Source organism: Beta vulgaris, chromosome 1 (assembly GCF_026745355.1).
Source record: "Beta vulgaris subsp. vulgaris cultivar EL10 chromosome 1, EL10.2, whole genome shotgun sequence".
Taxonomy (NCBI): domain Eukaryota; kingdom Viridiplantae; phylum Streptophyta; class Magnoliopsida; order Caryophyllales; family Amaranthaceae; genus Beta; species Beta vulgaris.
In genome coordinates this window covers 57,724,048-57,751,164 of record NC_079202.1, presented here as the reverse complement: position 1 = coordinate 57,751,164, position 27,117 = coordinate 57,724,048, and the positions used below count along the sequence as shown (strand labels likewise).

Genomic DNA, 27,117 nt, shown 5'->3' with positions numbered 1-27,117 from the left:
GGCCCCCTCCTCCCTCCACTTGAAATATACATAAAATAAATTATACCTTTCTAAAATTATAAATCATTAGGTGTGATTGTTACATCACAAGTTATGATATCCGCAAATTGGATGGTAGATACAAGTCGATTACTATCTAAATGGTGTGCACCATTCAACACAATGAACAAAAGTTACAAAACAATATTCTCAATTAACAAACAAAGCAAAAGAACAAATGAACAACACACCACGAGACTCAATGAATATCTAAATCAGTAATGAACAACAAGAAAAAAAAACAGAAGATGAACACAAGAGAAAATATTTGATGAACAATCACTCAAACTAATGAACACACAAAGAAAACACAACGAACAAATAATTATCTACAATAAACAAACTAAGAAACATAAAGATATATAAATGTTAACAAAGGAAAATCATCGAGATCGATGTTCATTAGAGAACAGTTGATGTACATTAGTTTCACATATTGGAGAACCGTTGATGTACATAAGTTTCACACGTTTTATGTTTTTTGGGCTGCGTTTTGGCCCATTTCTACCATTAGAATGGTATACACGACACACGAGTCCACCATCTATCAATTGCATGATATCAGAAGACTCAGAAACCATCTACACGTGTGAAATCAAGATATTAACGAAATTTTATATTCTCATCCCTCTTCCAACCACCATCGTCATCTCCTCCCTATTAGGACATAGAGACGCACAACCACCATCATCGCCATATTTTCCTTCATTGTAGTGTTCCTCTGCCACTGCAGCCCAACCACCCATACTGCAATCCCTACATGCCTACCTTTCTCCCTATTCTTCGTGTTCCGCAGTACATCCATCTCACTATTTCATTAGGTTTTTGCAGTAATTTTGTTAAATATGGGCCTGGGCCGCACCCATCACAAGGAGAGAGAGTCCACTTCACAACAGAAAGGAGGTTCCACCTTAAAACCATATGGCAATAACGGGAGTAACCTTTTTGTATTATAAAGTGAACTCATCTCTCTTATTTAATTAATGTGGGACACTGACACTCACACATGTGGTGTGGGATATACATCATAGCTTCAACACTCCCACTCACATGTGAGGTCCCTTTTTCGAGTTTAACCCACTTACAAGCTAAGAGGTTCCATCCTAAAATCAATTGGTGATAGGAGGAGTAACTCCTAATCTTATAAAGTGGTTTATTCTCTCCTCTTTCTCCAACGTAGGACACTCACAAGTGGACTTTCAATGGGTTTCAACAAATTTGAACCAACTTGTTGATTAAAACATTAGGTTTTATAGAATTTGAACCAAGAACTTCATGTCTTTATTAGTGGGCAGAAAAAAAATTTAAAGATTGTTTTTCGAAAAAAAATGGCATATAAAAAGTTTGTTATGACAAATTTTCTAATATTTTTACCATCTTATAGAAAAAGATTACATGTTGTTTGGTAAGGTGTTGCTTGGAGATACTCGAGTAATTTCAAAAGTTAGTTATCTATATGAGCTTCTTTTATGTGAACGTGGGGGTGAATTTTTTTCTTTTATAATTTTAGAAGCAATGTAAAATCAGATTTAAGGTAAAAACTCAAGTTTATTATTATGGAGATCAATGGTATTTACAGTACAATGAGTAACCCAATATGGCTAAACTAGATGGGAAATAAAATTCTAAACAAAATATGTTAGCTATATATATATGTCAATCTATCTTTATCTCTAAAATGATTTTTTTTAATCAAATAAAGCCAAGGTTACATTCAATATATTAAGTGAAACTATTGGGTCAGACCGTCTGACCCAATGTATTTGGTCGGACGGGCTGAGCCCACAAGTTTCAGGAACGCGCGACCCTCACAACTAAGTTTTCAAATATTAGTAAAAAGCACAGGTAAAGAAGAAGACATTGTTAGATTACGAGACATGAAAATCGATGATGTGAGATATATTAAATCAAGAACATGCCATTTCTGAAATTTCTCCAAGCAATCAAGAACATGCATGATATCTCCATTTGGAACAACAGTTGACGAGCAAGTTCCAACCACCCACTTTCTTGCTTGAAGGTTCCATTTCTCAAGGTATCAAAGACCCTGCAAGATTCCTCTAGAGAAACTCGAATGCTTTCTTCTTTTTTTTTCTTTTTTTTTTGAATGCTTTCTTACTCCCTACAGACAGGAGTGTATCAGAATTTGGACGAGCATTAGAGAGTTGTGCTTCTTCCTTGCAAAGCCTTGAAATTGACAGATCCAAAGGGTGATTATTATATATCAAAGCATCATGAAAGAACTACTGGGAGATGGAATCTTCAACGCAGATAACGAGATGTGGTACCTTACTTTCAGTTAGAGGTAAGTTACTTTCATTTAGACCCAACTTACTTTCATTTAGACCTAACTTACTTTCATTTAGACCTAACTTACTTTCATTTAGACCTAAGTTACTTATATTTAGACCTAAGTTACTTTCATTTAGACCTAAGTTACTTTCATTTAGACCTAAGTTACTTTCATTTAGACTAACTGAAAAAAATGAAGACTAACTGAAAACAAATTAAGACTAACTGAAAAAAATGAAGACTAACTGAAAAAAATTAAGACTAACTGAAAAAAAATTTGAAACCACCTGAAAGTCGTCCGACCAAAGATTATGTTCGGACGAGTTCGACACAATACGTTCTCCTATATTAAATTATGAAAACAAAACATAGCCAACAGATAGTGGCTTATTATGTAATAATGTAATGTTCAAAAGCTTAATGACGAAGCAGCTTCAGTCCTGTTATTAAAGTATGATAATAACGTAGGAAGGTTAGCGGATAAGTTCAATAACGAACTTCGTCAAAAGAGCCTGAAATGATTTCTACTAATCGGGATTCCGGAGTCCGATTGCTTATTGTGATACCTTTCTGGAAGCGGAACGGACCAATGAGTCAAACTCACCGCTACGCCGTGGCTCATAGGCTTTTTAAGCCATCCGAGTTTGTTTAGGGCCCGAAATCAGCATTTTAATTATTTCCGGATTTTATTATTTCCTTAATTTCGTATTAGGATTTTGTGTTAAGTATTTAAATATTATTAGGTCATTATTGGGAGGCAGTTTTTGACTTTTAATAATATCACAGAGTTCCTACTCTTTTCTGGTGGATTTCGGATTTTCTACAGATTTATCGCTTGTAAATCTGTTCGTTCTTGATTGAGATTAGCGCTTGCTTTTCTCCATATTTTCCGACTGACGTCAGATAACTAGACCAACTACAAGAGGAGGTGAATTGTAGTTGAGGCAAAATTTTCGAAATTAAGTTGCGGAAGATAAATAACATAGAATGAAAGAGAAAATGCACATGAGAAATTTACAAGGAAAACTTCCTAGGCCCAATAGGAAAAAAAAACCTTGACCACAAGTTATTTTGACTCAATATTTCTCTTGATATAATAGGTCAAGCGACTCTCTTTATAACCTATATATTACTGGCCTGTAGGAACTTGTTCCCAATCACTCAGTTCTCCTTGAACTTTCTCTTTCTTAATTACAAGAATACTCTCAGATTTTTCTCTCACCCCAACACTATCAATATTGCAATGATATGTCTTGTAATTGAGTAAAAAAATACAGAAAAACTTTCAAAGTATGAGCTTGTAAAGCTTGAAAGTTCTTCATTATTCGAACAACTCTATCTCTTTAAATAGCTGCCGTAAATTCTTGTTACTCACTCCACGTTTTCTCCATGTTGTGAGATTGTTAGAATTTAGGGATCATGACCCATTTACGCAAGATCAGATCAGATCAGAAAAAATAAGTTCAAATCAGTTCAGATCATATATGCTTATATTTAAAAAAATGATGCACATATTCCATGATCTTTGCAACATTAAACAACCAACTCCCACTAGCCGTTGTGCGCAAACAAGCAGCGAGTTGTTGAGAAAATCTCACCCCACTTCCCTACTCTGTAGGCATGGATATTTCAACCTAAAAACCATATATAGCAAAGCAACAACCAAAAGATCTAATAACCTACAAATCTTTTTATATAAAACATATATAAAAATTGAATTGACAATATTTTTGGAATTTTATATTTTTCAAAATAAAACTATACTAGACTTAAGTATTTGACATCATCAAAACATGGAATACAACATGTCAGACGCCATGCAACCCAACAATAGAGTCACCAACTTTACACAAACATTGAGACCTAGCATATTCAATCCCAAACTCTAATGCTTCTTTTGTACATCTTGAATTTTTGTAAATCTTGAATTGAAAATGAGTGTGTGTCTTGCAGGAGATTCACTACTGCATGACACGTGTAAGCCATCTGTCATTATCTCATGAAGAATATACTTAACCACTAGTTTGCAGTAGTCCCTCTCGCTTAAAGACCAAAATAAGGCTTGTGTTTGCTACCGCCGTTGTTTTAACTGCAAATGATGCAAGGCTCTCTAGTGGACTAAGTGGCAGAGTGACATTTATCATTATTTGTTTCAAAACATCGATGTTGTTTAAGAAGTTTTTGGCTTCTACACAAATTCGTGACTTGTAAGCAATGGGTCGGCACCCCGGTTGTTTCTCCACTAAATATTACACAATTTGTTTCGTCTATTAATGCGTTTGCGAAATTAGTGCCTTCAGTACGAGTGGGTTAGGGGATTTGATCATAGATCCTAATATTTGGGTGGCTGTAAACATAGCTTTTCCTTGGATAGTGCTCTTCTGTATCATCACCTTTTGGTCAAGAACTATTTTCTCAATTGGAATTTTCATGCCAAGGTGACCTCGAGCCACCATAAATGCATCTGAATTTGCTAGGATTTCATCAAAATTTACTAACCTTCTTGATTTTCAAACTAGACCTCATGATGATATTTTTGGAGTGTTCACCAAAAAATTACGAACATCAGCATTGAATGATCCAGAACAACTACTAGAAGATTAATTAACCTTCTTTCTTTCACCAAGCATAGTCGAGTTTTCACAGCGACATTGAACTAGTCCTGATTCTTCATTACAAGATAAACAGTAAATGAGATAGTTCCACATGAACAAAGTATTTCACTACGTCGTCATCATCATCTTCGCCTCCATTATGCCCGCCATAAGCTTCTCTTTCCGACGTTGCTAACCTCTAGCAAGCGTACTAATTTTGAAAAAACTAATATTTCTGGTGACGTTATTATAAGTGTGTTGGTTGAGATGTATAAATTAATGGGGATGCTTATTTATAGGTATTCATCCTACCTAACAAACTAGAGAATTCTACACAATGTACAATCCAGGACATTCTACTCTTTACAACACTTATGTACATCAAAGAACAATTTGTATACATTTAGAGACTTCATAGCCTACAATGTTCCACACAACTACATAGAATATACAAGACACTTCTAGAGCCTTCCGGTGCACATACATGATCGAAAATGGCCATGCAATCTCTCTTATTTCTAGGCCTCAAATCCAAAGGTGGATCAACCATTATCTCTTTTAGCCCAAAATATGATGGAAAATGAGGCTTCTCAAAATGAACTTTTTTTACAGGGAAAGTGATGGCCCAACCTCTTTGAAAAAGGTTGGCATTAGTTGTTAGGCTATTGTGCCGGAGTTTCCAAATAAATAATTTCCATTTTCTTAGTTTCATTTGCAAAAGGTGAAAAAAAACTATCTTGTAAGCTGAAACATACTCCATTCTAAATTAACAAATTTTAGTCAAAATGAAAAGTATGAATGATGAAAAAGTGAAATTATTGCATTTAATTCGAAACGGAAGAATTATATACTTCTCCTACCTAAGAAAAAAAAAATGTCTCATTTTCCGAACATTCTTCTTATTGTTCTACTATTCGTCGTCTTCTCTCTTACGACTCCTCTATGTTCCATTTTCCTTACTTTTAGTAACCAACTTATGTACATAAAATTAAAACAGTACATAGTACTATAGTAGGATATCTACTCCTATGTTTTTGTTATCAATATATAAATTACATGCATATTATCGAGAGAAGAATGATCAATGATGGTTTCATCGTCTCAGCAAAGTGCAACACAAGCTAGCGTTACGGAGGTAAAACAAAAGCCTAGAAAATCGACCAAAGGAGAATTCTAGCATGGTTGGAGCGTCAGTTCTGCAATATGAATCTTTTAAGTAGACAACATCTGCAATGGAACAAGCCAATATAAATGCTTTTGCAAAAACACGCCAGGGAAATTGTATCTCATATCCCTTATTATGTCGTGCATCCTTGATTTCAAACTCTCTATTACCCTACAAAAAGAAGAAATATGACATGAAATTTTCACATTTCAAAAACATAACAAAATTATGAATGGTCACATTAACATGAAGTATATACTAATCAAAGTAACTCCATGTTGATTGATGCTAAATCATTAACAATGAATGAGAAAGGCTCGGCATCTAACAGTTTGAGTTTAATTATGAATTCAATGGTGCACAATTTTGAAAGTTTATGGGTATATACATTGAGGGTATATGGTGAATTTCGTAATTTGCCGGGGGTATTTGGTGAAAAAAACCGAAACTAAAATCATTATCAGTATACTTTTTACTAGCATCAAATAAACAATTTCAGGTACCAAATTATAATGAAATGATTGGAGACTTTACATTATGTATTATTGGTACATTATGTATTATTGGTACATGAGCTAGTGCACACTTCCTACTAGGGGTGTGCATTGGGTAGGGTCGAACTGGAAATCAGACCAAATCAGGTTGGAATTTGGATCGGATCAGACCCATCAAAAATCAGGATTTCGGGTTTCCGATTTGGTATACTGGAATTTCGATTTTCTTTTAAAATAGTTTGAAGGTTAAAAAAAAATTGAAAATTATAAAGTTAAAAACTTATCTTTTAACTTTAAGATTATTATTGTGAGAATTATTGAATATTAATATATCTAATTTACAAATATGTATGAATCTTAAAAAAAGATTTGGGTCTTAGACCGCTGCAGTGAGTTATAATACTGAACTAATGATACATATTTTTGTTAAAAAAAAGTTATACTGGAACCCTTTCTATTCTAGATTTCTAGTACTACCAGAAAATTAATTATTATAATTGACTCTATCTAGTACCAAACTAACCTTTGCAATAGTAAAAATTTCACATATCTAACAGCAGATAATTGACTAATTATCTTTATTAAGTATATTACCTTGTTACTCCATTGGAACAGACTCTGAGATCCAGAAGCCAATTTGATGTATATACTTGTTACAGTAATATGGACTGTTTCACAATTGAAAAGCAAAAGAAAGAAAGATTAATTGATTATCTTAGCAATAATGTGAGATTAATTGATAGAAGAAACAGAGATTAAGAAACATGAAAAAAGTCATACTTCCTCCGTTTCATATTACTTACTACACTTTTCAATTCACGGAATTCTAGGCAATTCCTCCGTTTCATATTACTCCCTCCGTCTTTTTTTATTTGCTACAAGCACTTTTTCACAAAGACCAAGGAGGGAGTGGGGACCATTGACATAATTAACAAAAAAGCAAATAGGTAAATTGTGGGACCTATGTATTATATATGGAAACATTTACAAAATCAAGAAGGGAGTGATGACAAATTTGTAAATAAAGTGTGGGACCTATGTACTATATATGGAAATATTTGCAAATGTAGCAAATAAATTGAAACACCCCTAAATGGCAAAATGTAGCAAATAAAAAAAGACAGAGGAAGTACTTACTACACTTTTCAATTCACGGAATTCTAGGCAATTTTTGAAAAAGAGAGAAGTAGAGAGTAAAAAGATAAGAGACCCATGTGAGAGGAGAAAGATAGAGAGAGTTTATTGTCCAAAAAAAGAAGTGTAGCAAGTAATGTGAAACTTATGAAAAGTGCAAAGGGAGGAAGTATATGCGAAAAATCAAATATCCTCGATCATGAAACATATAATTATCACTACAAATAAGAACCAGAATTACAACAGTAGTAATTAACATTGACATAATAGTTCGAGCAAGTAGCCACCAACAAAGCCTTAGATTAAGATGATTTGGGATCGGCTAACATGAACCGTCATAATTAAGATAGTTTAAGAAGGAAGAAATTAAATTGCTTACTAGGTGTTTGGTACTCTGCTGAATACTCTGCAATTTGCTTGAAAAGATTAGAATCAATGTCCACTTTAAATTCATGATGTGGTTCATATGACCAAGGCTCAGCTACTAGTTCTTTAACTTTTAGTGTCATCATCTTGGATTTTTCATTGCCTGTAATATTAAACACAAGTAAAATTCTCATAAATAACGGATCAGTTAAGAGAGGGGAAAAAAAAAAAACAGAACACCATGCAAATTTCAATAATCAGGAAGTTTTTTAAGAAAAAGAATTCTAATTTCATAACCAATCTCATAAAATTGAATAATATTCCAATATTCATCGTAAAAAGGTTGAATCTTTACTATACATTAGTAGAATTTCAAAGCACAATTTTGTCAGAAAAATCAAGTCAAAAAACCAAACCCATGGAAATTCCCAGAAATTAAAGAAAACCCATAACAAGAAATTTCAAGAATAAACCAAATTCATCAACAGAATTCACAAACATTAAGAAAACAGAAAAAAAAAATTTGAGTTTCCATTCCATGTAAATAAACCAATTACTGAAAATTTACTGAATATTACTGTAATTCAAATAAAACCCATATGATAAAATCTCATTAAAACGAAAAGAAACATCCAAAAAAAACATGAAATTAAATCAAATCAACAAAAAACAAAGGAGAATCAGATAAAATTACTTGAATTATGAATGTGGAAATGAAGAACAGTAATGGGATTTTCGTCTTCAGAACAAATATTAACAGCATCATCATCATCAGCATCGCAGTTGAAAAATGTGTGAATGTTAGAGAGATTAACGCATAGAATTATGTGTCTTGTTATTTGGTAATCTTGGAAAAAAAGAGAAGAAAGATGAAGCAGAGCAAGAACTTTTGTTGTTACATGAGTTGCATGAAAGAGTGTGAAATCTTTTGACACTTCAATGTATGCAACATTGGAGATGTTTGAGATTGCTTTGATCATTCGTTTTAACTCTATTGCTGCGGAAATTTTTAGCTGCAGCATTTTATTTTTTTTGGTTGAGGAGAGAAAGAAAGGCGGGAATTATGGAGTTTGGAATATGATCATTTCATCATGAAAGATTTTATAGTTATCTCTTTATTTTATTCTCTGAAATCAAGTTATCTTTTTCTATTTTTTTTCTTTTTTTCCAACTGTTAATTGGATAAAAATTTAATTTAAGTTTCAACTTGCTAAAATGTTTCTTGCAAAAAATACTCTATCAGTTTAAAAATATAGTTCCTTTTTTTATACGGTATGTAAGATGTACATTTGACATACGATATCTCTATTTTGTATTGGTAAAAAAATACAAAACGTTGATATTATGAATGTATACACGGCGAATCTAACAAGACTCTACATGAATATTTTTTTTATATACATTAGTGAGAATATTTGGTCAAAGTTTTTAAAATTTGACTCCCAAAATAGAAAAAGAAACTATATTTTGAGATGGAGGGAATACTAGAGAAAGTATGAAAAAACTTCTTAAAATAAATAAATTAATTAACTCTTGGTATCTACATGCTTATCATAATTAGGGATGGCAACGGGTCGGACTTGGACCGGATTATGCATAATCCGACTCCAACCCTACAATAAGTCGGATTTTGATTCCGAGTTCGAGTCCGACCTCCGACTCCGCAAATCTGAATCCGACCCGACTTAAAATCCTACTCCAAATCCGATCAGACTTAAAATCTGAACATCCGACTTAAAATCCGAACTTCCAACTCCGAACCCATCCGACGTATTTTTCTGCCCATTTTTATAATAGAATAATTTTCTATAATACAATAATGTAACAATTTAATCTAATAATCATATGCAAATCTTATATAGTTACAAATAATATAAATATTACCATATTTTTAACAATCATTTCTTCAATGAGAAAATCCTATATAATACAATTAGTTGAAAGTCGAGGTCAGGTTATACATAAATAATACATGAACACAAATAAGAAAAAAAATGTATTGATTGACTCGAAGTCGGAGTGGATTCGAATGTCGGATTATTTTGTCAGATCTAACTCGGAGTCAGACTTTCTATATCGAGTCAGAATCAGATTACGTTTTTATCGGAATCGACTCGGATTTTTTCCTTCGACTCAGAGCGGACTAGGGTCTGATCCGGACTGGGTTGTCATCCCTAATCATAATACTTACTCTGCTCCATAAATTTGCCTTTTTTTTAATAGTTCTTTGATTATTGCAATATATTTATACATGGGACAACTTTTCTCTCCTCTTAATTTAAAATAAATATTAACGCAATACCTCATTTCCAACTCACTCCTTAATTTTCGTATCAAAGCTAAGTGTTACAATAATTTTATGGAGTATAAAAAAAACAATTTTTTTTGAAGTTACCCGATATATAATAATTATCTTAGTGTAAGGTGACGATTTCTTGTTGCTAAAAAATTTAAAGGTCTAAACCATAAGTCATTCCAATGTGAAAAAAAAAATCATGAGACATCGTAACTCTTAAGATCATGTTTCACAATCGGAAAAAAGAGAAGCGTAAGACGGTAAGAGAAAACAGTGATATTACTGTTGAGATTGTAAATGTTGGACTATATATAATATAATTCTATAAATTGGAATTCAACATAGTAATGATTTGATTGATAATTAAAAACAGTGATAAATTATCAAATACTAATGTTCACCATGAAGGAAGATATTAGTGTTAAGATTGTAAATTCTCTAACATGTTCATAATACACCAATCTAATGTAAGTGTGACATCGCTCAAGCCAACAATCTAGTTCATAACCAAGGATGTCTTGGCCTAGTGGTTAAGATTGAGGTGCTGTGAACGATAGGTCACAGGTTCGAATCCCCCCTCCCCTTCTTTGTACTTTGTACTGCCTTCGTGGCTCATATGGATCAAAAAAAAAAACAATCTAGTTCATTTAAATTACAAAGTGGTTAAAAGAACTAAAACTATACTCTGTTGTACTATCTTCAACATTATTTTTAATGTATGTAACAAAGTCCACAAAAGTGACAACAAGATTTGCTTCCTGATATATACATTGGATGTTCTGTTCACAATATTGCATCAAATGCTAAATGTCTTCACTGAGTAATTGGATCGTTCGATGAGCTTGAACCTGGGAAAAATATTACGCAAGATTGGTTAGATTAGAAAAGAATAAAATGATCAGCTCTTGTTCGATACATGTAGTGGGTTTCAATCATGTTTTAGATGCAACATTAGATTGTTTTAATCCACTCGACAAAAAGACAGATGTTGCATCTAAAAGAAAACAGCGGAAGTATTCTCAACTCGGTTGTTCCTTATAAACAAGACCATTATTGACCAATGATTACTATATAAAGGTAGAATATATTGAATAAACTCAAATATAGCTAAACTCATTAACCAAACAAGTGGTTAGAGGATTATGATCCCACATTGTAACGTTATAGATATAACTAAAGTTTAGCCAAACAACCATATGCAAACACACTCCTGGTCAACATATATAGTTCTATTTGATTTTTGCACTTTCAAATAGAACAGTATGAATTATAATTCAGACAATAAACAAAGTATAATCCTCTCTCTTTTTGTACAAATTCATATTGGTCGAAGTTATGAAACTTTGACTAAAAGAAAACCCAACTGAATATATTTGCCTGGGAAACAGGGAGTGTAAAGAAAAAGTAATCATTTGAGATGAATAAATATTGTAAACAAATGTATTAATTGAGAGAATAATGAATCAACTCAACAAGTTTTTACTCCAAAACAAATTGCTACTTATTATTATGGGATACAGTGGAGTCAGTAATTTGATATAATTGTAAGCTAAAAAGTTGTATAAACTAGAGGCATCAAATTTGCACAAAACTAATTGTTCTTATTATAAATCGAATATTATCCTGGACTGTCAAAAAATATGCTGATATTAATCTTAGCTATATATATAATTCGATGTATACACGATCTCATAATTTTAAGAACTGTACTTGAAATCTGATCATGATCTTCCATTATCAGCACCAAGCTTACCTTGCAGAACTGTCTCTGGAGAAGACACCAACTCATCTCTCAGATTATCAGCCTTCCCTTTCAGAGATTCAACATTCATAGCAGCAACAATTTTCTCCTTTAGTTCTTCCTTTAGTCTTTTTATCTTTTCCGAGATCGAATTTTCTGCAATCTCTGCCTTCAATTCCTCTATTTTCTCTCGAAGGCCAGCCTCGTCGATAGCTCTCTCGATTTCTGTATTAATCTCACTGTTCAAACCCGAAAGCTTTTTGTTCAAATCAGGAGGTAAACTTCTTTCACCTCTCTTTGTCGTACCTACGATCTCTAAGTTAGATGCCTTCAAAACCTCCCCGAGCTCTTTTCTTGCAGTTTCTACTTCTTTTACTATTTCCTTATCAACTTCTTCGCCTTGCAGTAATTTCTCTTGAACAGTTTTTAGCAGCAGTAACTTCTCCTTTACCTTGGCTGGTACTTTCTCGTTGATCTCTGTTTTTATCTTCTCGCCTTTTTCCTTGACCACCATGAGCCTGTTTACAGTTTCAAGCTTTGCTAACTTCTCTTTCAATCCCATAAACTCGCCAGTTTTGGAAAATTTAAGATTGAATTCTTGCACCAGTCTATCTGCCTTTTCCTTTAATGCAAGGCTTAGAACTGGATCAGAGGTTTTAGCTAACTCTAACTTGAGTGATTCAAGTTCCCCTTGTAAGCCCATGGACACAAAGGCTTTTGTAATCTCTTTATCAACATCCTCTTGTAGCTTCTCCATTGTTTGGCTCGTAGTTTGCTCATCTGATCCTTTAGCTTCTAAAATCATCTTTTTGAGGTTCTCAAGCTCAGTCTCTATATCAGCAGATGTTGTCACATTGACCTCCGAAGGTTTCATCTTCCGTTTCTTCTTTGGATCAACAGGGATGCCTTCTTGAAACCCACCAATATGACGGAACTTGAGCATACGATGTCGAAGCAACTCCTCTTTACTCATATTACCCAATTCCTGGATTTTATAAAGAATTAACAGGCATAATTTTGGGCAAACCTCCATAATTCACACATCAATTTGCCTTTTCACGGTTAGTTTATATAGTTATGTTTCCCCTTTCACTTTATCATCATAGAAAATACAGACATAAAGCAATTGAATTTCTAGGAGATCACTGTGAATCCTTTCAAAGACTCAAACAAGTATGGGAAGTTAACATTTTCTGTTGAGCTATAAGTGTTTAGCATTTAACAATACATTTTTTAAGAGTTTGTTAAATTCCACAGAAGGAGCTAAAGATGCTGACCTTCATTGCTTGTAAAATGGAGATTTTTATCTGCTGGGATGTCCATATAGGATCAGAATGTGCTCCTCCAAGCGGCTCCTGTAACCAAGTAATATACCTTCCAACATAAGAAATTTCAATTGGCGAGAAAGACAACTGATTTTCTGAACTGACAAAAAAAACGTTGCAGATTTTCAGTGGATAGGGAGAAGAGAAGCAATAAAAGTCTTAATGGAAGTGTATCATGAAATACACATAAAGAAAGACTATAACAATGATGAGGATGTCACGAGAATAGGGATGAAGCTTAAGGCTGGATTTTACACTGATATATGAAATTTTCATTTTCAATAAATTATAGGTTGAAATCTAGTCACCTCGCTTAGCCTAAATTACACAGAAGAAGAAAAACAGGGAGGGGGGGACATCATGTCAATTCCAGAAAGATATATGAGAACTTAGAACTGCTTACAGGAATGATAGCATCAGCAATTTTTAGTCGGAGGTGTTCTTGGGCTGTGATCCTCAGCTTTTCAGCGGCCTTTTCACGTAATTGAAATTTTTTGATGCAGTTAACAAGGCTGTATTTCATAAAATCTTATTAATAACAAACAAGGATAGGAACTCATATACCTTTGGAGCTGCTTGGGCAGATTTCCATAATATTGCAGCACATGCTTCAGGGCTGTCCAAAGAATAGAAATAAGGTAACATGTATTGACAAGTGATGAATGATAGAGTCATATAAAATCACATCTGCGGAATAACCAGATAAAAAAGGATAATTTTAAAGAATACCTAGCAACATAGAAAGCAGCATTCTCAAGCATAAACAATTTATTGCAGCAGCCAATGGCCAGAGCTCCTCCAGAACCACCTTCACCTGTTACTATTGTGATGATAGGAACCCTCAGTCCAAACATAGACCTTATGTTCTGAGCAATAGCTTCACCCTGTATTTAGAGAGTCACATCAACTAATCCTCATAGTTTCACAACTTCTGTTAAAACAAACTTAAAAACACAGTTCTACCTACTTGACCAAGTTCCTCCGACTTGAGATCAGCATAAGCTCCCGGTGTGTCAATAAGAGTAATTATGGGAAAACCATGATGATCAGCATATTTCATCATACGCAAAGCCTTCCTGTACCTGTTAAAAGTTTATACTTTCTATCAAAAACCAATGGAAAACATTCCTTAAGATGTTAGTTTCCTTTGATATTTTTCATTTGTTTATACCCATGGGGAGTCGGCATTGCGAAGTTACGAGAAATGTTCTCCTTCGTATTTCTTCCCTTTTGATGCCCGATGAACAAATAGCTTCTACCATCAATGCTTCCTATACCAGTAACAATAGCTGGATCATCATAGCCAGCACGATCTCCATGGAGTTCCACCCACTTAAAGATGCAAAGACAAGAACAGTATCCTTAGATTTCTGCCCAATTAGTAGATATAGTATTCATTAATACTAATTGATATTTGCTAGATACCTTTTCTGTGATGTTCAGAACATGATCAAGGACAGTTGGCCTGTTGGGATGTCTAGCAAGATTTAAGCGTTGATGTGGTGTCAAATGGGTATACAGATCCTTTAAAGCCTAATAGCAACAAGATCATGAGAAAGCACATCAGCAGAATGTAAACATAGGAGTCTTCTTACAGCTATATATAGTCCAAAGATGCATGAACATCACAGCTAATTAAAGAAAGAGATGAAGCAAGCAAGAGATACAGGGTGCAAGATAATGCTTCTCAAGCAGTAGATGACTTTCTATATGCTGTTACCTGTTGATATTTCAACTCCAAAGCACTGATTTGGTCACTGAAATCAAGACCAGTTTCATCTGCCATTCGCCGTACCTGCAAGAATGAGAGGAGCGATTCTCAAACAACAGACATAATACCTTCGACTGATGCAAGAGAAACCTCTTGTAAGGTTCAGTTAGGACTCTGCATCAACAAATTTACACATCAAGAGCACAAACCAAGATAGGCATCCAAATCTGCAATTTATTTCTATTGTGCTATAAAAAAATATCATCCAATGTCCACATGATCAAATTCTTTTTGGTGTGTATGAGCGACTAAACACAGTGATGTAAACAAGATTCGATCCCACCAGGTCCACATGATCAATTGTAGATGCGAAAATACACGAGGAAGCAAAGAAGTTACTGACCTCAATGATCTTTAGCTCGAGATCAACCAATGGTTTCTCAAATGCAAGTGTTACAGGTTTCGGTTTCTGTTCCAATGGCTTGAAGTGAGAGAGGTATCTCAAGTGTCCACTCGTTAGATTAGGATTGATGTCATCCGGCCAAGGATAGTCATTCTTCTTCACTTTCTTAACTTTTGCAATGACAGATAGCCTTTTTCCGCTGCTCCTAACCGGAGAGTGTCCCAACGGCCTCATCACACACAAGTTTAGGATCCCGATCTTTCCTTCAAACAAATCACTAGCAAGAACATCCTCCTTGCCACTACCAAAAAATGACCTTAATCCACATTCAGAAGTTAATTCATCCACTACTCTTCCTCTACCACAATGTCCTGCTGCTAGGGATATAGTGGTCATTTCTCTACTGCTTTGAACCTACATTGAAGAAGGGAAAGATATAGGAAAACCCATTTTTTTATAGTGCAAAATTTTCATGAAGTTCAACAACTGATCAAATTAATTTACTGGGTATTCCATCATATGTCCAATACAAAAGAACTAAACTTTCAATGAAACTGAAACCTACTAAGAGATTGTACATGAATAACCTAATTGAATGAAAAATTCAAACTTCTAAAAATCAACCTAATCAAGACAAGAATACAAAGGTCAACATGTGAAAAATACACAAATTAAATGTGAAAAATACAAAAATTAATAAGAATTTCATTCACAACAAAAAGTTCCCAAATTACCGAAATTGATTGCAATGAATTTGCGGCTATATACCCAAACGACCCACCATGAATTAAAGGATAAAAAAATCGGAAAAAGAAAGAATTAATATGAATTAAGATGTGAATGGAGAAAATTACCGAAATTGATTGCAATAATCTGACATAAACAGCTTGAAACTCTGCAATGTAAATATAGGTATTTTTGTCAGTTGTAAAATTGTTGTTGTAGAACAAAAATTAATCAAAGAAAATGTAGCAGAAGTTGATAGTAGCAGTGACCAGCTACAAAATCAGGTCACCCACATTTCCAAATTATGCGCTAAACAACGAATTTGTGACTTTGAGTTGAACGCTGCAATTTTATCACATTTGGACAACTACTCCAGACCAGTTGAACTGGGGTCCGCTTGATAGCCAATTGTTTGATGGAGAGTTGGATCATGTTTACCTCGTCTTCAATAGCCGCAGCATTCAGCATTGGTTATAACGTCAAAGTTTACTAGTTTACACTAGGGGCACTAGGGGTAATAATTAACTTGACAAATTTGCGAACAGTTCGGACTCGACTCGGTCAAAGTTCGATTCGTTGTGTGGCTCAGCTCGAGTTCGGGGTTTGGCTTGAGGCTTAAACGAGCTAAGTTCAGCTTGGCTCGAAAAGCTCGTGAACAACTTGCTTATTATTTTATACTAAAAAAAAATATTTTATATCTAAGGTATATATGAGAAGAAAGATTTTAAAAAAAAAAAAAGTAAAAGCTCACGAGCCGAGCCGAGTCCATGGAAAGTTAACGAGCTCGAGCCGAGCCCAATGTTATTCGGGTTCAGCTCGTTCGATAAAAACCCCTAGTTTACACTCCTCCGACCTTAACTTTTAAGAGGACATGTGTTTAAGGGGATAAGTTTCATGTTATTATCCAATATTATTTTGACGATCATATTTGTCAATGTAAATTCATTTACCAATAAAGTTAAGTAAAAATTTTAAAAAAATCTTTGTTATAGAGCGTCATGAATTTATAATATCTCAATTGGTGCGTTCTTTTCACCTGAAAAAACCTGAACTCATCAAAACTAGACTTAATAGACCTGATTGAAGTTTATTGGAACTTATTTTTGAATGTTGTGTTAGACCTCATCAAAAGCTGATTTGTACTTATTGGACCTGAAACTTACTTTTTAAGGTTAAGAAAACATATATATGTTCTAGAGATCGTGAGATGAAATTTATAAAAAGTGTGAAAGTAGAACTATTGTAACTAAAAAAAAAGGAAGCATATACTTCTACAAATCTACAACATATAAGTCTTACTATATGAAATCTTATTAGATATGTCTCGATATATATTTTCAAAACATTGCATTGTATTTTTCTACTAAAACATAATAAAATGTATTGATGGTTAAAATCATACAGAAAAAACAAAAAAGAAAACGTCTATATAAAATAACTAGAGAAGATATAAATTTAATTCAATTGACTATATTTGTGCAATTTGTAACTTTAGTTGTTACAATTCGTGTCATATCTTTTGGATTGGAGTACATAATTCTGACAGCATGCACTAACGGTTCGTTTGGTAGTTGGTCATAAATGGTGGTAATGGGAATGAATTCGTGTGTAAATTTGTGAAAAATATCATTGTCCATTCCCATGATAATGCTAATTTATCCTAAAGTGTCCACTTTCCTTCTTGAATTTTCATTCCCATCCAATACCACCTTGTAGGGTGGTAATGAGTGGTAATGAAAATTGCTTCCCCTTGGGGACAAAAACACAAGTTTAGGGGTGAGATAGCTTGCTCATGGAGAAAATGTCTCTCCATGGAAATTTTAAGGGTGCTTCCCTCATAAAATTACACTTAAAATTCATTCCCATTATCACAATTTATTAACAACTACCAAACGAGCCGTAAATATATCACATGATGTACACATATATGCCACTAATGCCAGTGTCAATCTGCCAATAAGAGTACAAGACCGTATGCTCTTCGTACTTGGAGCACAATTTAATTTTGTGATTCGAATGTAATGGAACATAAATGATTCACGTTGGATAATTTTGTGATTCGAATGTAATAGAACATAAATGATTCACGTTAGTCCAGACATGTAGTATGGACTCTACCAAATATCTTGGACAATTTTAAGTAGCTTTATATAAATGTGATTAGTAAATCGGGTAATGAGTCACATTTCAGCTGAATCAAGTCGACTGTTTAGCAAGTAATTATGGATGACCATTTTCAAACCAAATGCTGCTCAGGCTTCAGCCCTTTAGCCTTCAGATGGAGATCATACTCAATGGCAAGCTTTCCGCCACGTCGGGACCGTTATTGGCCATCATAATGTATTCTTTGGTTACCAAATACTTCTATTTAACTAGCTGAATGGGTTCAACCGTAATTCTTAACGAAATTAAGTAAACAAATGTTGGTTAATGTAATGTCTACAGGATTGTTCTCCCAGACTGAAACTACCCCTGTATCCTTTAATCATAGAACAAAAAAATGATTATGAAAGCGACTGCATACATGCCAAGAAGATGATCCTGAGATACAAGCACAAGCAATCATGATATCACTGACCCAGTGCTGCAAAGCACAAGGGAATTGCTATATCGGTCTTCAAACCATGTATACCTCCAGATGAAACAAAAAGCAAACGGCGTGAAAAGCTTATAGCTGGTTTGAGATCCATTAATGAATAACCGAACCTACCATCCTATCAGCTGACAAGTATAAACAACCCTGTTGCCAAATCCTGATCTTTAATTTCTCTCGTCTTAACCAAAAAAAAAAGATGAAAAACAAATGATATGTCCAATGTTAATAGAGAACAACTTTAAGGCAGAATATAATCAAGTACCTCAAATATCTAAACTAGACACCAAATATTAAACCCTATGAGGACAATATAACCTCAATTCTATTAGGGAGAAGTTACTCATAAGATGACCTCAGAAACGCATCATAATGAATCTGCTGCTAACCCAAAATCGAGACAAGCACCAATATAACAACACCTGCTACCCATCCAAATTGATCATTAGTGAATCCATAGATTAGTAAAATCAAGGAGAGATCATGTTGAATTGGAATCTTGACAACTGCTGAGGTATTGTGGAGATCACAGGTCCATATCTCTGCAGTAAGTATGTCAGAAAATCCGTGTCAATTCTGGAGTGTTATGTATGTTGGCTCATATTTTGGAAGAATATAATGACATAAAGATCCATAGATGAACCGCTCAACGTCTTACCTGGACATTGTCATAAAGTTCAAAGAGGGGAACAGCCAACAACTTGAGATTCTTTGGTACAGCAAAGTACTCTCGCTCTGGCAAGTGAACCATGAAAAGCTTTTTACATTCCTGTCACAAGTTCTTCCAAGGTCAGCATACTTTAAAAGACCGCAAGGAAAGAATATAACATCTTCAAAAATATTGTTTACCTTGGGTTTTGTGATGTGGGGAGGACAATAGGGGTACATCACTGTTTCGAAATTTGGCCTCCACCAGTTAGCAACACACTCACCAATCTGCAAATTTACATAATTTAGACTCATATTCTTCTAGAAATATATTGTTTCCAAGTACTTTGCTTCAATTCAAATCATCATAAGCTGAGAGCAACCGAACTTACAGCAAAAATGCAAGAGACAAAAGGCAGAAGGGTTTTCAAGACACATAATCAGAGAGAATACAACACATAAAAAAAAAAGGATCTCAATGGATCATACCTGCCAATTAGGTTGATGAGCAGTCGAATTAGCACCAAGTTTGCTGGACAGCTTTCTCTTCAACCCATCAATTTCTGTGCAAAACAAAAGACATAAAACAGGGGAAGAGGCAGAGTAGGACGCTGGTGAAAGAACTGAGAAACCAGTGCCATATGGCCATACCATTTTCGCCAGGCTTCAGACGACCACCAGGAAGTTTGCAGAAAGTGTTTCCAATTTGTAGCAGAAGAATGTGTGGATGATTATGTTCTTGGACCTGGACAATAAGTGCCAAACTGCTCAGGTAAGAGAAAGTGTATCATTTATTTGAGTTTCTACAAGATTTATTCCAAAATCATGATTGCTTGTACGAAACAACTCCGATGAGATATACTTCATGTTACTGACAAAAAGAACCAATTTCTCAAGGAGTTGAGGGTTCAGTTTTCAAGACAGATCTACCTCATAACCCTTGTCAATAAATTTAAGCCAAGCAATCATTAAGCTTCGAGATCCACAAGTCATGTTAAGGATACAGTGTGCAAAATGATCCACAAAAACATAAATAAGCGTAACTAGATCCTGAATTAATCTATGCACCTTCCCCTCTGTTCTACTTTCTCCCATTTACACTAACGATTTATCCCTTCTTTCCAAGTGGCAAAAAATTGCTTTCTTATTCCTTGATAGATAAACGAGCAATCTCCATCGAGACAATGAATACTGTACACAATCAACATCCAACTTTCTTTAGTTCCTTCAGGTCTTCATCAAGACATTGAATATCATATACTAATCCTGTCTCTGGCCAATATACCCCAAAAGTTAACCCTATCCCTTGAAAGTATAATTCGATAGCCCTCTTAGTAAAGGTAGGCTGACCAATGTCAGAGAACCTCTTCAAATAAAACCAATAAAACCCTTTCCTTTCTCTTCTTTTCTTTTTTAGTTCCTCCTATCTCTCACCTCTAACCTCTACCTTAATCTTCATGAATAAAGAGACACTTCAGCCTTCCTATCTTCTTCCTTTCTCTTTCATCTCGATTATCAATCAGTGTTACCTAATTCGATATCTAATTCGCCTTTTGAATTCGCAATTCACCCAAAATGGGCCAATAATAAACCAAAACCGACCACGATTTTATTTGTCTCAAATTGCAATTTGCGGGAATCAGCGAATTAGGTAACGTTGTTATCACTTCAAAAGCACATGCTCTATCAAAGGACCTTTTAAGTTAAAGCCCTTTTTCTTGCACGAGTCTTAGAAATTGGGCAAGATTGTGACATCCCCATACCCTCAAATGTCAGATCTAGGACGATATTTCTACACTGAATCTAAAATTTGCCTTTCTCACCAAATATAGAAACGAGAGATCCACATGTATCTTGAATCAATTATGAACCCAAACCCATAACTCTGACTCTCCATCTTGATCTTAAGAGTTAGTGACCATCTTAAATATCGTAGCTTACAATAGAAGCAGCTCAAACTTGAAAAATTATCCCAAATATTTGGATTTGAGGGACACCAAGTGATGAAAGCACTGTCATACATGATATTGGGAGGGGTGGGGAAAGATCATAAATCTAAGTGGTCTAATGGTAGTGACCGAGCAACAACCAATCACGGTGGAGATGCAACTCCTGGCAACAGCGAACAGTGCTATATGGTGTTGGGCAAGCTGCCATTGCCTGTCTGAAAGCCTTCATTGCTACTCTCCTTCTCCACTTCCCTGCTCTTATCTCTTGTCTCTCCCTTACCCTACTGAAAAAATCTTATTTGTCGTGGTGTGTCCCTGTGTCACTTTGTGGCGCTGAGAGGAGGTGGGGGTGGTATTGTGCTTTATAGTGAATGGTAAAGAGAGCAAAAGGTTTTGTGGCCATGTTGCATGGAGCATTGGAAAAGTTAGGTTTTGGTGGTGTATACGGTGATGGGTAGATCAGGGTGGCAGGATGGTGGTCTTAAGATGTGACTTGTGAAAAGGTGAAAGTGAGGGAAAGGTTAGGGATCATTCGAGGAGAGAGAAAGGAAAAAAAGAGGGGAAAAAATGAGGCCTTTACTTCAGAATTTGATTTGCCCTAGTCGTTAGTCTGTCGTTACTCGTTACTAATAAGCTATTTTGATTTTTGACTATTAGAAAGCTATCTCAAGGGTACTACAAGATCAAAAGAAACTCGGGTATTTTCTATTTCACTAAGCCTCAAGATGTATTTACCTCAAGTTTGCTTTGAACAGCCATTTGGAATTTTCAGTAAAATTCTGAGATTCTTGTTTAAACACTGGAAATACAAAAGCAATACGCCAACACAAAGGCCCATAGTGGATAAAAGAGAATGGAAAGATCAATTTTTCAAGTGAAAGATCTTAGAGGACTCCAACGTATGGAGAACTCAATAAGATATAGTCTCCCAGAGGTATTAACTAGCTTGTTTTAAATTGTACACGTAAAAGAAGCATTATCCTCTTAATGGCCTTCTCCAGCTTCTAAATATTCATAGAAGGCCCTGAAGGATTGTGAGCTGGAATCACAAGTGAAGAAATTGGGTTCAACTAAGCCCTTAACCCAACATGAGGTGGAGCCTTAACCCGACACAAGAGGGACCTATTAAGATAGTGGGCTTAGTCATCCCAACATAGGTAGGTTGTCAACCAAAAGGGGGAAGTCCCATGTAAAGTCTTTCAGGAAATTCTTGGCTTCCTAATAATCAGTGGAATTATAGAAATAATTAATGAAGCTGACAATAAAGGCTGCATGGTACGAAACTACGAACACAATTGAATTTAAGGCGCGTCATCACAACAGGAAGAAAAGAAAGCAAACAAACATTATGTGAAGTATACTTTATTACTTTATATCTACAGATGAAAGTGCAGTTACGGTCCAAGAATACCATATAGCATCAGTAGCATGCCAAGTCAAACTTACTAGTAAAATTCCTTCCACGCTGGTCCTCATGCCTTCTTTAAAGTAACTATAAATGAAAACTAAAATGGATCAGAAGCCATTATTTACATCAACATCAGAAGATTACAAGTTCCCAGCCAGATATAAGACAAGATAACACATCCTCAAACCGGCAACAAGATCAGTAAAAAATGCAAACTACAAATCAATCTTAGGGTATCCATCACTGCCAAAGATATACAATAGTTAGTGAGGCATAAACTTTCGTGCACAAACAGTTTTGTGGAGTAAAGTCAATCTAGTGCAGTTTTTTTGACATCCTACCCATAAGAAGCAATCTTATCTTCTACTCTGATCGGTAACTAGCATAGGTAACAAATAAAAAGTTGAAATTTTAAATTTGCTCTTGTCTCAATAGTTTCATAACCCAAGTAATACTCAAATTAGGATTCAAGCAGGCATATGCTACAAGCCTCTTTCTGAATCAATTACAAAGTCTAAAAAAGAACCACACTTCTTCTTTCTTTAAGTTCAAACAACAACAAAAATGTAAATGAAGCAGAAACAACTAGTTACTGGTATAAATATGTCTTGAACTATTAGTAGAAAGGCCAAGAGTCTACTATCTACTACATTTTATTTAGAATTCAATCATGAATGATGAATCTTAATAACGCAAAACCCTCAAGCTTCAACAGATGATGGTCAGTGGAGACTCTTGGCCAAACAGATCAGAAAAGTGCCCCCCTCTCTGTCCTAAAAAGTTAACACATTGACTCCTAGTTTAAACTTGTGACTATTAGAGTAGCCATTTCTACCTCGATTCATCAACCACCGTTGTCTGAATCATGTCACGATGCTAATTCAAAAATTCAGAAGTGTGCAGATAGTAAACTATATAATCACCTTACTAAGATCACTAAATACAAAAGGTTAAAACTAAAACACTTTCTTCAGAAATGTAGAAGTAGGAAGTAAACATTTGCCGGATTTATTCCGGTTCGATGGAAAACGTCCATCTGGTTGTCAAAAGTGGGGATCGGAAGTAAAAGTGCTAAGAACGTGGTACTTCCCACAGAGCTTAAAAATCTAGTTCTTTATTATACACTCCAATTTAGGAGAAATTGCACTTTAGTTTGTCAAATGTAAAAACCCATATCCCCATGAAAATCGTTTGCTGGGCCCTGTAACTACTCCAACAACATGAATCCCTTCTATCTTTATTTTCTTACTTTCTTTCATTTTTCTTAATTTGCTATTGGAAAGAAAGTTCAGGTTTAAGCAAGAGAATGAGTTTTCATAATCCTGTGATCAAGTCTGTGATAAAGTATTAAACCCTAAATCTTGAAAGCCAGTTGCTTGCGAGGTCTTGCCTATGGGCTATGGATAAGTAGTGGAAGACTTTGGCTAAATCATGGCAACCCCAGGTTCAGCCAGTTCACAAATTGTTCTCAGCTCTTCCTGCTCTTTAACTTAGATTTCGAAAACAGAGTTCCTCAAAGAAAAGAAAGAAACACAATGTCGAAAACCAAAAAGAAGAATATTCATCTGAAGAATACTAAACCCTAGAACATGAACCCCCTAAATAAGCATTCATTAATTCGAACAACAATCATTCATAAGAAATCTCACCAAAAAAATAAAAAAAAAAAATGCAAAGTTTCCCATAATGTATTCACATTTCTGGTAAAGTTATACAAAACCCTAGAACATGAACCCCCTAAATAAGCACTCATTAATTCAAAAAACAATCATTCAAAAAAAAAACTGCAAATTACAAAAACCTAGCTTTCCAATTACGTATTCACAACTCTGTTTATATAATTGCGAAGCACGAAATTCAAACTAAACACAATGTTGAGAAAAATAAACCATAAATTGAAAATTTAACCTAGATTACAATATAAAAACAAATCAATAATTTCACTTTTAAATAGAATCATGGAAATTAGTATGAACTAGGTTAAAAATCAAAGTTTGCGAAACAAAAAAAGAGGGGAAAATTACTTGACTTTCATACGAGCAAGACGATCGGCAACAGAAGTGTCTTTTTCAAGCTTAGGTTCTTTGGTGCCAAAAGTGTAGCTTGATAATGGATATACTGCAACCACCGACGACGACGCCACCATTTTTATGACCTCTCACTTTCTCTCTCCTCAGCCGGTGACGCGGGAAGAAGACGACTCTCTCTCTCTTCAGCCACTGCTTAAAAATTTTGGCTGTGTGAGTTTGTTTTGTGGCGTCGTAGGTTAGTTTCAATTTGATCAATTTCAACTCATTTTTACTTTTTTATCAAAACTTAAAACTTACCTAAATGTAATTGAACTTGTTTTAAATTTAATTGAGCTTATCTGAATTTAATAGAGCTAATTCTTTAATTTAAATTTATTAGACCTTATTTTTATACAATTTCTCCCGGCTTTCGATTAATGGATTAATATATTGTGTGAGTTTGCATGGGTACCTCAAATGAGGGCATTCCTCCGAGGTCTCAGTTGGGTTTTTTCCATACTCAAGGCTCGAACACGAAACCTTGGTTAAGGAGCGAGAGGCCCTTAACCACTCACGTCAATCTCTGTTGGTATTATACCTTATTTTTATTTTTATTTTATTTTATTTTTAAAAAAAGGAAAGAAACAACTAGGGGGTCCCAAGAAGTGGGCCACCCTAAAGCATCCTTACGGATGATTATAGCAAAAGAAAAATCAGGAACATCAAACCAATAAGTAGTGTTAGTCGTTGTGTGGCCGCAATGAGCCATCCAATCCGCAACAGCATTAGCCTCCCGAAACGCATGTCGAATTTGGACATATTCAAATTTAGGGATGGCAGTGGGGCGGGTTAAGTAGGAAACCCGCCTCATCCCCGCCCAATTGGGGCGGGGATGGGTCTAAGTTTGGAGGGGATGGGGCGAGGATGGGGATTAAAATTGTACCCGCAATGGGTGGTGGAGCGGGTGTGGATTTTATGTTATACCCTCCCCATCCCCGCCCGCCTCACCCCACCCCCGCCTGCCCCACCCCCGCCCTGCATATTTACTATTAAAATTCTATTTATATACATATATTACTAATGTATTTGAAGACACTTCTGAAATGTAATAAAACATTTGCCTTTCTTAATATATTTTAACTTTTCTTTTACTATATTATATTGTGATTTTGTGAAGTAGACAACTATAATGGGCTTATGGTAGATTTTTTGGTGGATTTTTTGCGGGGATGAAGCGGGTGCGGGGGTGGGGCGGGGATGGGGATGGAATCTTCCCCTGCAATGGGTGGTGGGGCGGGAATGGGGATGATAATTTAATGCAGGTGCGGGTGTGGGGGTACCATCCTCCGCACCCGCCCCGCCAATTGCCATCCCTATTCAAATTGTTTTAAATCTTCACCTTCTCATAAGCCCTTAGCTTCAGCAACAAGAATAGATTTGGACGAGTCTAAAGCACCAGTACCACATAACAAAATTTTCCCTTTTGATCCCGAATTCAAGACTTTCTAGAAGAAACACCACTCTTCTGAATAGTTTGAAGAGACAATTGAGCATCAATTTCATAAATTATGGCTTCATGAATCCTGGTCTTATGCACATAAGCTCTAATCATCGCACTAACTTTAATTGGAGAACAATTTTCCTAACGAAAAATCACTCCATTGCGATTATACCAAATAAACCACCAAGTTATAGCAAAATCTCAATTTGAGAGATCGAGAAACAAGATTTCAATTATGGCAAATGATCTACAAAGGGCATGTCATTCACAATAACATGAGGAGCACTCCAATTCATATAGCTATTGAGATCCTCAAACACATCTATGTCAAATCTTGTTTTTGCTGAAATGAATCTATCTGAATTTATTAGTTTTTACAATACCTTATAATATTAACTTATTTGGACTCATGAACTTATTTTTTATAAGGATTACATATAAGTTAAACTAAACATGGTTATAGTATACAATACTTCCAAAAGGCTGAAATTAAGTACTCCCTTGTCACTTTTTTGCACTTTTTATATTTGTACGTTATATAATATTATATATATATATATATATATATATATATATATATATATATAATATGACAAAAAAGTGACAAATATAATATTATAATATTATATATATATATAATATTATAATATTATATTTGTCACTTTTTTGTCATTATATATATATATATATTATTTAATTATTTGAGTAAAAGATGTGACAAAT

The 27,117-nt window shown here is 34.8% G+C and overlaps 2 protein-coding genes across 4 annotated transcripts; both read right to left on the bottom strand.

Moving 5' to 3' along the window:
* Positions 1-11,043: 11,043 nt before the first annotated feature.
* LOC104888616 (acetyl-coenzyme A carboxylase carboxyl transferase subunit alpha, chloroplastic) lies at positions 11,044-16,753 on the bottom strand. Of its 3 annotated transcripts, XM_010673648.4 has the most exons (13): positions 16,580-16,753; positions 16,415-16,455; positions 15,561-15,974; positions 15,167-15,241; positions 14,872-14,979; positions 14,618-14,778; positions 14,414-14,528; positions 14,176-14,330; positions 14,011-14,062; positions 13,850-13,918; positions 13,399-13,476; positions 12,134-13,106; positions 11,044-11,228 (listed from the first exon to the last, which is right to left on the bottom strand). In XM_010673648.4, exons 3-13 carry the CDS (start codon positions 15,954-15,956, stop codon positions 11,194-11,196), a joined length of 2,217 nt encoding a protein of 738 aa, XP_010671950.2. In that variant the 5' UTR covers positions 15,957-15,974; positions 16,415-16,455; positions 16,580-16,753; the 3' UTR covers positions 11,044-11,193. The 3 variants fall into 3 exon arrangements, with proteins under 3 accessions (XP_010671950.2, XP_057251112.1, XP_019103909.2); XM_057395129.1 differs by lacking the exons at positions 16,415-16,455; positions 16,580-16,753 and adding an exon at positions 16,295-16,400; XM_019248364.3 differs by lacking the exons at positions 11,044-11,228; positions 16,580-16,753 and having other exon boundaries at positions 11,961-13,106; positions 16,415-16,572.
* Positions 16,754-18,927: 2,174 nt separating this feature from the next.
* Positions 18,928-25,166, bottom strand: LOC104888628 (pre-mRNA cleavage factor Im 25 kDa subunit 2). The gene is made up of 7 exons (XM_010673655.4): positions 24,909-25,166; positions 22,923-22,968; positions 20,179-20,272; positions 20,017-20,090; positions 19,729-19,815; positions 19,538-19,648; positions 18,928-19,421 (listed from the first exon to the last, which is right to left on the bottom strand). The coding sequence occupies exons 1-7, from the start codon at positions 25,028-25,030 to the stop codon at positions 19,350-19,352; spliced, it is 606 nt and encodes a 201-aa protein (XP_010671957.1). The 5' UTR covers positions 25,031-25,166; the 3' UTR covers positions 18,928-19,349.
* Between the last annotated feature and the right edge of the window lie 1,951 nt (positions 25,167-27,117).